The sequence below is a fragment of the Oncorhynchus keta genome, chromosome 17 (genome assembly GCF_023373465.1).
Source record: "Oncorhynchus keta strain PuntledgeMale-10-30-2019 chromosome 17, Oket_V2, whole genome shotgun sequence".
Classification (NCBI taxonomy): domain Eukaryota; kingdom Metazoa; phylum Chordata; class Actinopteri; order Salmoniformes; family Salmonidae; genus Oncorhynchus; species Oncorhynchus keta.
The window spans coordinates 35,788,503-35,800,769 of record NC_068437.1 but is presented as its reverse complement, the minus strand read 5'-3'; the positions used below and the strand labels follow the sequence as shown (position 1 = coordinate 35,800,769).

The 12,267-nt window shown below is 44.6% G+C and overlaps 1 protein-coding gene across 5 annotated transcripts in view; it reads right to left on the bottom strand.

The window, feature by feature from the left end:
* The window catches only part of furinb (furin (paired basic amino acid cleaving enzyme) b), a 198,925-nt gene that overhangs the window by 79,900 nt on the left and 106,758 nt on the right, over positions 1–12,267 (bottom strand). For 3 of the 5 annotated variants that reach the window (XM_052465969.1, XM_052465971.1, XM_052465973.1), the window contains one exon: positions 641–745. In XM_052465969.1, the coding sequence (XP_052321929.1) occupies positions 641–745 (105 nt within the window). The remainder of the gene's footprint in view (positions 1–640; positions 746–12,267) is intronic. The other 2 variants (XM_052465970.1, XM_052465972.1) reach the window with 1 other exon arrangement.

Genomic DNA, 12,267 nt, shown 5'->3' with positions numbered 1-12,267 from the left:
GAATGTGGTAAACAGCAGTGAAGTGGCAGTGCACTTTAAAGGCAGAATCCCTATATCAACAGGTATCTATGTTGCGGTCTTAAACATTTTAAATACTGGCATGTCAAAGGGGTGTTAAGATTCAAATAGTACAATGGGGGAAAACATAAAGGAAAACTCCTGGCTTTAGTAAAGTAGAGGCTACAGTGTTCTGGGGGATCTGACTACTACTGTCACGGTACTGATGCTCATTCTGTCCACCAGTTCCAGAGGTCTATATCACCGGCTTTCTAGGCTTCACTGAAAGGGATTCATTATCATCAACCCCAGACTGTCTTGTCTGATTAAACACACCTGGTTCCCATTTCCCCTGATTAGTATGTTATATATGTGCCCTCCGTTCCCTCTGTCTTTGTCGGTTATTGTTCCCATGTCCGTTGGTGGTGTGAGTACCTATAAATTGGTGCAGCTTTTATGCTGCGTGCTATATATATATTGTGTATTACGGGTATTGTCCCGTGGCGTTCAAAGAGGTTTAGCCTCACTCTTTTGGGTACAGCCCAGTGTTTTTGTATACGTGTTTGTTTTGTGTGTATTAAAAAACCCTATTGTGTATTCCTGTGCCTGTCTCCAAAATGATTTATACCAGCGTTACAACTACCTTGCTCACCAGGTACCACTGCTGGGGGAATTTGGGGTCGGATGGTTCGGTGTAGACATCCCTCTTTTTCCTCCGCCTAGACACCTGCTGTTCCGCCCACCTCACCTAAAGAGGAACACACACAAACACACACACACATTAGCACTGATAATGAATGAAATGACCATGACATGAGAAACAACTATTCACAGTCTGCCTCCTACTGTGGCTTTCAAGTGGCCACCAACGCTCCGATGGTTAGGTCCTACAGCTGCAGTAAGACTTTACAAACCACCCAGCTGGGTTACATCAGCAACATCTAAAGAGAGAGTAGGGAGACCGATCTGATTCATCTGTATCCTCAGACATTGTGTGTGTTTCATCTCTCTGCTCTCTGTCTCTCTTTCTTAGAATGCACATCTAAAAAATGTATTGCATCAGGTATTTATTTTTGATATTTTGTGTTAAAACTAAGAAGATTATATGTGCCTAATTTGCATTAAAAACAGATTTGCATATATGAATACATTAACACAAAGGGGGGAAACAGCCATCAAACACTTCCTCTGTCTACCCTACCTGCACTCACCTGTGCTGTCTAGATTGCCTCACTAATTACTGTTGTTGTCATGTTCTCCTGCATAATTCAATAAGTATGTCAATAGCACGATACCCCTGGATTAAAAATCAATACGCTTACCTCTAGATTACACCTATCTATACATACTTTACATTGTTTGTGAGATCAGACATAATACCACTATTCCGAGTGTTCATTTTCGGGAGTAGCTTTCCTTACAGCGCATCTAATTTGAAAACATTTAAACTGTATTAAAGGGCCAGTGAAGTCCAAATTATTATTTTTCCTGTGTTTTGTGTCTTGCATCATACTGTACAACAGCGATGAAACTAACACTGTTAAAGTAAAAAAAACTCAAACGTAATCACTATTATATCCTGATAGTTGCTGGTTGAAAATACAATCTGCACAGGACTTTCTAATCAGCAGGTTTGCATGGGTAGGAGTTTCGGCTTGCCTGGTGTGATCACAAGCTGGAAAATTGGTTAATAGACTAATAACAAAGAGAGTTCCAAACCTCTCTGCCAATAACAGCTAGTTTTCAGTTTCCCCCTTCCCACTCAGACCACTCTCAGACAGTCCTAGCAAAATTCTATCTTTATTTTGCTATTTGAATGGATAACTATTATAGTAAGGTACTTAATTGTTACCCCAAATTGTATTTATTTATTTATTTTATTTATCCGTTATTTTACCAGGTAAATTGACTGAGAACACGTTCTCATTTGCAGCAACGACCTGGGGAATAGTTACAGGGGAGAGGAGGGAGGGGATGAATGAGCCAATTGTAAACTGGGGATTATTTGGTGACCGTGATGGTTTGAGGGCCAGATTGGGAATTTAGCCAGGACACCGGGGTTAACACCCCTACTCTTACGATAAGTGCCATGGGATCTTTAATGACCTCAGAGAGTCAGGACACCCGTTTAACAGCTGCCCACTGCACTGAGGCTAGGAAACATTGTCACCACCGATAAATCCCCAATTTTGTAAGTCGCTCTGGATAAGAGCGTCTGCTAAATGACTTAAATGTAAATGTAAATGTACACCACTGCACACACACCGTCATTACTATGACTAGCGTAGCCTAGTCAGCAAAACAAATCAACTTTATTTAACCAGGTAGGCTAGTTGAGTCTAGTTGAGAACAAGTTCTCATTTATAACATTTACAACTGTGACCTGGCCAAGATAAAGCAAACAACAACACAGAGTTACACATGGAATGAACAAACATACAGTCAATAACACAATAGAGAAAAAGTCTATACACAGTATGCAGAAAATAAGGTAAGATAAGGGAGTTAAGGCAATAGATAGGCCATAGTGGCCATTAAACACTAGAGTGATAGATGTGCAGCTGATGAAATGTGCAAGTGGAGATACTGGGGTGCAAAGGAGCAAAAAATACATGGGGATGAGGTATTTGGATAGGCTATTTACAGATGGGCTATGTACAGGTGCAGTGATCTGTGAGCTGCTCTGACAGCTGGTGCTTGAAGTTAGTCAGCTTCAGTGATTTTTTAAATTCGTTCCATTTATTGGCAGCAGAGAACTGGAAGGAAAGGCGGCCAAAGGAGGAATTGGCTTTGGGGGTGACCAGTGAAATATACCTCCTGGAGCGCGTGCTACGGGTGGGTCCTGTATTGGTGACCAGTGAGCTGAGCTAAGGTGGGGCTTTACCAAGCAAAGACTTAGATGACCTGGAGGCAGCGGGTTTGGGGACGGATATGTAGTGAGGGCCATCCAACGAGAGCATAGAGGTCGTAGTGGTGGGTAGTATATGGGGCTTTGGTGATAAAACAGATGGCACTGTGATAGACCGCATCCAATTTGCTGAGTAGGGTGTTGGAGGCTATTTTGTAAATGACATCGCCGAAGTCAAGGATCAGCAGGATAGTCAGTTTTACGAGGGTATGTTTGGCAGCATGAGTGAAGGATGCTTTGTTGCGAAATAGTAGGCCGATTCTAGATGATTCCATATGTGTTATTTCATACTTTTGATATCTTCATTATTATTCTACAATGTAGAAAATAGTATTTAAAAAAAAACCCTGGAATGTGTAGGTGTGTCCAAACTTTTGACTGGTACTGTATATATATATTTTTTGGTGTTGTTGTATTTTACCCCCTTTTTCTCCCCAATTTCAATCTTGTCTCATCACTGCAACTCCCCAATGGGCTCAGGAGGCAAAGGTCGAGTCATGCGTCCTCCGAAACATGACATGCCAAACCACGCTTTTTAACACCCACCCCCTTAACCAGCCAGCCACATCAATGTGTCGGAGGAAACACCATTCAACTGACGACCGGGGTCAGCCTGCAGGCGCGCCACAAGGAGTCGCTGGAGCGCAATGAGCCAAGCAAAGCCCCGCCGGTCATACCCTCCCCTAACATGTGCACCTAGATTCTAGATTCTAGATTTAATTTTGGATTGGAGATGTTTAATGTGAGTCTGGAAGAAGTGTGTACAGTCTGACCAGACACTTATGTATTTGTAGATTTGTAAGTAAGAACATTTTCTAAGTAAGAACAGTCCAGAGTAGGGATGCTGGACGGGCGGGCAGGTGCGGGCAGCGATCGGTTGAAGAGCATGCATTTAGTTTTACTGGCATTTAAGAGCAGTTGGAGGCCACGGAAGGAGAGTTGTATGGCATTGATGCTCGTCTGGAGGTTTGTTAACACAGTGTCCAAAGAAGAGCCAGAAGTATACAGAATGGTGTCTTCTGCGTAGAGGTGGATAAGAGAATCACCAGCAACAAGAGCGACATCATTGATGTATACAGAGAAAAGAGTCAGCCCGAGATTTGAACCCTGTGGCACTCCCAACCCTGTGACCACCTGACAGAGGTCCGGACAACAGGCCCTCCGATTTGACACACTGAACTCTGTCTGAGAAGTAGTTGGTGAACCAGGCGAGGCAGTCATTTGAGAAACCAAGGCTGTTGAGTCTGTCGATAAGAACGTGGTGATTGACAGAGTCGAAAGCCTTGGCCAGGTCGATGAATACAGCTGCACAATATTATCTCTTATCGATAGCGGTTATGATATGGGACAGCGTAGCTGAGGTGCACCCATGACCAGCTCGGAAACAAGATTGCATAGCGGAGAAGGTACGGTGGGATTCGAAACAGTCAGTGATCTCTGTTAAATTGGCTTTCGAAGACCTTAGAAAGGCAGGGTAGAATAGATATATGTATGTAGCAGTTTTGGTCTAGAGCGTTTCCCCCTTCGAAGAGGGGGATGACCGCGGCAGCTTTCTTATCTCAGACGATACAAAAGAGGTTGAACAGGCTAGTAATAAGGGTTGCAACAATTTTGGCGGATCATTTTACAAAGAGAGGGTCCAGATCGTCTAGCCCTGCTAATTTGTAGGGGTCCAGATTTTGCAGCTCTTTCAGAACATCAGCTATCTGGATTTGGGTGAAGGAGAAATGGGGTAGGCTCGGACAAGTTGCTGTGGGGGGTGCAGGGCTGTTGACCAGGGTAGGGGTGGCCAGGTGGAAAGCATGGCCAGCCGTAGAAAAATGCTTATTGAAATTCTCAATTATTGTGGATTTATCGGTGGTGACAATGTTTCCTAGCCTCAGTGCAGTGGGCAGCTGGGAGCAGGTTCTCTTATTCTCCATGGATTTGACAGTGTCCCAGAACTTTTTGGAGTTTGTGCTGCAGGATGCAAATTTCTGTTTGAAAAAGCTAGCCTTTGCTTTCTTAACTGACTGTGTATATTGGTTCCTAACTTCCCTGAAGAGTTGCATATCGCGGGGCTATTCGATGCTAATGCCGTATGCCACATTCTTTTGAATGGGGCATGCTTATTTAAGATTGTGAGGAAATCACCTTAAAAGAATAACCAGGCATCTTCTACTGACGGAATGAGGTCAATATCCTTCCAGGATACTCGGGCCAGGTCGATTAGAAAGGCCTGCTCGCTGAAGTGTTTTAGGGAGTGTTTGACAGTGCAGCAGGGTGGTTGTTTGACCGCAGACCCATTACGGACTGCTGTCTGAACACACACAAATCTGATTTGGTCACCACTTGTAACTTGCTGTTTGGACAGTCAGTAGATCAACATGGAATTGAACTGTCCTGACTGTCCAAAAAGCAAGTTACAAGTGACCAAATCAGATTTGTGTGTGTTTAGACAGTAGTCATTTGCTGACAAGGCTACGCTAGTAACAACGGGAGTGTGTGCAGTGGTGTAGACTGATTGGTGGTGGTGTTTGTGTTTCCTATCACTCAGAAGAAGCAAGCTAAGGTGACAACAATGCCTGCCATGAATGATTCCAGGCTGCATTGAATGTTCAAAATCATAGGATAAGAACACTTTTAAAGCCTCCAAGGATAACATGATCCAACTTTCAAAACAAGTCCTTTTTGGATAGCCACAGTAGTCAACTAGCTCGCTAGGTAGCTGTTTTTGGCTAGCCACAGCAGTCAACTAGCTAGCTCTGTACCTGTTTAGTTTTCTAGCACATTCACTAATTTGTTTGTAAACAATTAGCTACCACATGTTCTTGTTAAACTGTCAACAGAGTAGTTAGCAAGCAACAAGCAGAATAACAGTCTAAAAACCACTTGAGGGCAAATAAACATGAGTTGACCATTCAGACATAAATCACATGGCCAGGAATCAGATTTGTATCTGACTTCAAACCTCCTATGAAGGTGGTTTGAAACGTGGCTTGATCTGATTCCATGTGTTTTTTGGCTGTTCAGACAGCAGGAACAATAACAGATTCAAATCAGATATGCAAATAAATAGGATTTGAGTAACTGCCAATGTGAACAAGCCTTTATAGATTCAACAGAAATACAATGGATCCCATTCAGCCATTACCAGAGTGTGTTTGACAGCTCATTACAAACATTTCTGTGGTCATAACGCTAACGGGGGGAAAAAAAAATCACAGGCAAAAGCTAGAGTATGAAAGAGTCACAGGTGTAAAGTGAAAGCATTCAATCCAACAAGATTTAAGTGAAAAGTGGATTTTGCACCCCTCAAACACAGGAAATAGATTGCTGAAAAAGACAGATCCTCAGGTAGGCCTGGTTTCTAATGATGGGCTGCTAGACACGCTGTGTCTCCTCTCTGATCCTCATACTGTATCTGGCTTAGGAGATACATAAACCACAATACCGCTGCCACAGCCTCCAGACACACTGCACCGTGTTTGTGTGTGTGTGTAATAGCTACTGACAACTCCACAGGGAGAGGGGAGATTGGAGAGAGTGGACCTGAAAATATCCCCTCCTAAGTATGCAATAAGTAACAGTGAGGTTTGTTAAGATGGAATAAAAAAACCTGCCCCGAAAACAAATAGATTTCATCCATCCCTCACGGTGAGAGAGAGAGTGAGTATAAGAGAGGAGAGAGAGGGAGAAAAGAGATGACAAAAAGTCTCTGGTTTAATGGTGGGGGTTATGCGATTCTGCCAATGTCATCTTTGCAGTGTGTGATTATTCAAAGCGAATGGAGCTAAGTCAGCCAGGCAGGGCTGAAGACACAAGACAATGGGAGGAATGGAAGAGACAGGTCCAGGATTACACTGAGAGGATTTAGCGGAAGCTTTACATGCACAAATTTACCTAAGCCTTACATTATAGTCACCAACCTATAGACCGTCATCCTTCCTCTGTATTACTCCACTTTCAGCAAAAACATGTAGTTCACTAATATTTAGATGAAACCATATTTAATACATCCATCTTGGGGAAAACACACAAATCCAACACACACTAAATATGTTTTATTTATTTACCTGCAGCCTGGGGTTAACTAGAGTATGTGTGTGTGTGACCAGGTTGAAGTTGCCCTTTGAAACTGTCTAAAGAGTCCTCCTGAATGAGCATAGGGATTGTGATAGAAAAATTGCATATTTACCTGGTTAATTTTATATTAATGGTTAATAATTGATATTTAACTAATAGTAAGACATTTCTGTCCTACTAGTGTCATTGTTTTTATGGTCTCCACTCTAGTTCCCTGCAGCTAATCTGGGTGTTTGGTCACTGGAGATGGCTTGAGCTGACAAACGGGTTAAAGACTGCATTACAGAGACAAGAATGTGTTTTAGAGATAGCTTAGGTGTAGGACAATCCCTCATTGTCTCAAAATTATCTGGGAAACTAAGCCAGTTTGGGGTTAAGACAACCCACGTGCAGATAATGACAGGATGGACCCATAGTGGTTTATGATGCCCCAATCTGTATGAGGGGGGTTGAACCAACCATGACTGAGCATTGTTAGTGTCAGCTATATATAGGACTCTGCATTTGTGTAAAGATTAGGTTTCTCGGTCCAACACTCAAGGGTGGGGGGTCGACCAGCCTCATTATTGCAATAATTAATCAATATTAAATAAAGATGATTGTTTGAATAAGTAAGCAAATCTCTCTCAGAACTGAATTTCCACGACAGGATATATACAGGAAACTACTCTTTACCTCAAATTACAGTAGTAGTATATACAGTGCATTCAGAAAGAATTCAGACCCCTTGACTTTTTACAGATTTTGTTGTTACTAGAGGTCGACCGATTAATCGGAATTGCCGATTAATTAGGACCGAGTTCAATTTTTCATAACAATAACAATTTTGACACCTTTATTTCATCTTTATTTAACTAGGCAAGTCAGTTAAGAACACATTCTTATTTTCAATGACGGCCTAGGAACGGTGGGTTAACTGCCTCGTTCAGGGGCAGAAAGACAGATTTTCACCTTGTCAGCTCGGGGAATCCAAACTAGTCCAACGCAATAACGACCTGCCTCTCTCTCGTTGCACTCCACAAGGAGACTGCCTGTTACACAAATGCAGTAAGCCAAGGTAAGTTGCAAGCTAGCATTAAACTTATCTTATAAAAAACAATCAATCATAATCACTAGTTAACTACACATGGTTAATGATATTACTAGATATTATCTAGCTTGTCCTGTGTTGCATATAATCTGACTGAGCATACAAGCATACAAGTATCTAAGTATCTGACTAAGCGGTGGTAGGCAGAAGCAGGCGCGTAAACATTCATTCAAACAGCACTTTCCTGCGTTTTGCCAGCAGCTCTTCGTTGTGCGTCAAGCATTGCTCTGATTATGACTTCAAACCTATCAACTCCCGAGATGGGGCCACAGTGTCTCCTGACCCCTCCTGTCTCAGCCTCCAGTATTTATGCTGCAGTAGTTTATGTGTCGGGGGGCTAGGGTCAGTTTGTTATATCTGGAGTACTTCTCCTGTCCTATTCGGTGTCCTGTGTGAATCTAAGTGTGCATTCTCTAATTCTCTCCTTCTCTCTTTCTTTCTCTCTCTCGGAGGACCTGAGCCCTAGGACCATGCCCCAGTCCACCTGGCCATGCTGCTGCTCCAGTTTCAACTGGCCTGGGCCCTAGGAACATGTCCCAGGACTACCTGACATGATGACTCCTTGCTGTCCCCAGTCCACCTGGCCATGCTGCTGCTCCAGTTTCAACTGTTCTGCCTTACTATTATTCAACCATGCTGGTCATTTATGAACATTTGAACATCTTGGCCACGTTCTGTTATAATCTCCACCCGGCACAGCCAGAAGAGGATTGGCCACCCCACATATGCTTTCTCTAATTCTCTCTTTCTTTCTCTCTCTCGGAGGACCTGAGCCCTAGGACCGTGCCCCAGGACTACCTGACATGATGGCTCCTTGCTGTCCCCAGTCCACCTGACTGTGCTGCTGCTCCAGTTTCAACTGTTCTGCCTTATTATTATTCGACCATGCTGGTAATTTATGAACATTTGAACATCTTGGTCATGTTCTGTTATAATCTCTACCCGGCACAGCCAGAAGAGGACTGGCCACCCCACATAGCCCGGTTCCTCTCTAGGTTTCTTCCTAGGTTTTGGCCTTTCTAGGGAGTTTTTCCTAGCCACCGTGCTTTTACACCTGCATTGTTTGCTGTTTGGGGTTTTAGGCTGGGTTTCTGTACAGCACTTTGAGATATCAGCTGATGTACGAAGGGCTATATAAATACATTTGATTTGATTTGATTTGATGAGGCTGGTGTGACTGAAGTGAAATGGCTGGCTAGTTAGCTTGCGCTAATAGCGTTTCAAACTTCACTCGCTCTGAGCCTTGGAGTGGTTGTTCCCCTTGCTCTGCATGGGTAACGCTGCTTCGATGTGGTGGCTGTTGTCGATGTGTTGCTGGTTCGAGCCCAGGGAGGAGCGAGGAGAGGGTGCCTATAAGAACATCCAATAGTCAAAGGTTAATGAAATACAAATGGTATAGAGGAAAATAGTCCTATTATAACTTACAACCTAAAACTTCTTACCTGGGAATATTGAAGACTCATGTTAAAAGGAACCACCAGCTTTCATATTTCTCATGTTCTGAGCAAGGAACTGAAACGTTAGCTTTCTTACATAGCAAATATTGCACTTTTACGTTCTTCTCCAACACTTTGTTTTTGCATTATTTAAACCAAATTGAACACATTTCATTATCTATTTGAGGCTAAATTGATTTTATTGATGTATTATATTAAGTTAAAATAAGTGTTAATTCAGTATTGTTGTAATTGTCATTATTACAAACACATTTTTTTTATTATTTTAAATCGGCTGATTAATCGGTATCTGCTTTTTTTGGTCCTCCAATAATCGGTATCGGCGTTCAAAAATCATAATCGGTCGACCTCTAGTTGTTACAGCCTTATTCTAAAATTGATTAAATATATATATATTTTCTCATCAATCTACACACAATACCCTATAAAGACAAAGTGAAAACAGGTTTTGGAATTTTTAGCTAATTTATTAAAATCAAATAACAGAAATACCTTATTACACAAGTATTCAACCCCTTTGCTGTGAGAACTCAAAATTGAGCTCAGGTGCATCCGGTTTTCATTGATCATCCTTGAGATGTTTCTACAACTTGATTGGAGTCCACCAGTGGTAAATTCAATTGATGGGACATGATTTGGAATGGCACACAACTGTCTATATAAGGTCCCACAGTTGACAGTGCATGTCAGAGCAAAAACCAAGTCACGAGGTCGTAGAATTTATCTGTATAGCTCTGAGAGAGGATTGTGTCGAGGCACAGATCTGGGGAAGGGTACCAAAAAATGTCTGCAGGATTGAAGGTCCCCAAGAACACAGTCGCCTCCATCACTCTTAAATGGAAGAAGTTTAGAACCACTAAGACTCTTCCTAGAGCTGGCCGCCCGGCCAAACTGAGCAATCGGGGAGAAGGGCCTTGGTCAGGGAGTTGACCAAGATCCCAATGGTCACTCTGACAGAGCTCTAGAGAACCTTCTAGAAGAACAAACATCTCTAGAGCACTTCACCAATCAGGCCTTTATGGTAGAGTGGCCGAATGAAAGCCACTCCTCAGTAAAATAGTTTACCAAAAGGCACCTAAGGACTCTCAGACCATGAGAAACAAGATTTTCTGGTCTGATGAAACCAAAATTGAACTCTTTGGCCTGAATGAATAGCGTCACGTCTGGAGGAAACCTGGCACCCTCCCTACGGTGAGGCTGTGGGGGTGTTTTTCAGCAGCAGGGACTGGGAGACTAGTCAGGATCAAGGGAAAGATGAACGGAGCAAAGTACAGAGAGATCCTTGATGAAAACCTCCTCCAGAGCATTCAGGAACTCAGATCGGGGCTAAGGTTCACCTTCCAACAGGACAACGTCCATAAGCACACAGCCAAGACAACGCAGTAGTGGCTTCGGGACAAGTCTCTGGATGTCCTTGAGTGGCCCAGCCAGAGCCCGGACATGAACCCGATCCAACATCTCTGGAGAGACCTGAAAATAGCTGTGCAGTGACACTCCCCATCCAACCTGACAGAGCTTGAGAGTATCTGCAGAGAAGAATGGGACCAATCCCCCAAATAAAGGTGTGCCAAGCTTGTAGCGTCATACCCAAGAAGACTCGAGGCTGTAATCCCTGCCAAAGCCGCTTCAACAAAGTATTTCGTAAAGGGTCTGAATACTTATGTAAATGTGATAATTCCGTTATTTCCGCTTTTGTCCGCTTTTGTGGCCTCCTAGGAACGGCGACACTCGCCGCCAACCTAGGACTGGCAACCCTACTAAAGGGCCCCACTGGACTGAGGGGCAGCTCCGGACTGAAGGGCAGCTCCGGACTGAGGGGCAGCTCTGGACTGAGGGGCAGCTCCGGACTGAGGGGTAGCTCAGGCTCTGGCAGCTCCTGGCTGGCTGACGGATCTGGCAGCTCCTGGCTGGCTGACGGCTCTGGCAGGTCCTGGCTGGCTGACGGCTCTGGCAGGTCCTGGCTGGCTGGCAGGTCCTGGCTGGCTGACGGCTCTGGCAGGTCCTGGTTGACTGACGGCTCAGGACAGACTGTGGGCTCTGGCAGCTCAGGACAGACGGGAGACTCTGGCAGATCAGGACAGACGGGAGACTCTGGCAGATCAGGACAGACGGGAGACTCTGGCAGATCAGGACAGACGGGAGACTCTGGCAGATCAGGACAGACGGGAGACTCTGGCAGCTCAGGACAGGCGGGAGACGCTGGCAGCTCAGGACAGGCGGGAGACGCTGGCAGCTCAGGACAGGCGGGAGACTCTGGCAGCTCAGGACAGATGGGAGACTCTGGCAGCTCAGGACAGATGGGAGACTCTGGCAGCGCTGGAGAGGAGGAAGGCTCTAGCAGCGCTGGACAGGCGGGAGCACCTGTAGGCAAAAGACGGAGAGACAGCCTGGTGCGGGGGGCTGCCACCGGAGGGCTGGTGCGTGGAGGTAGCACTGGATAGACCGGACCGTGCAGGCGCACTGGAGCTCTTGAGCACCGAGCCTGTCCAACCTTACCTGGTTGGATGCTCCCCGTAGCCCGACCAGTGCGGCGAGGTGGAATAGGCCGCACTGGGCTGTGCTGGCGAACCGTAAGGCTGGTGCCATGTACGCTGGCTCGAGGAGACGCACTGAAGACCAGATGCGTAAAGCTGGCTTCATGGCACCTAACCAAAATAATAAAGAAAAACAAGGATACTAAGGTCAGGGCGTGACAGTCTAAATACTTTTCCCAAATGCACTGTAGATATATTGTATATATACGCCAGGGT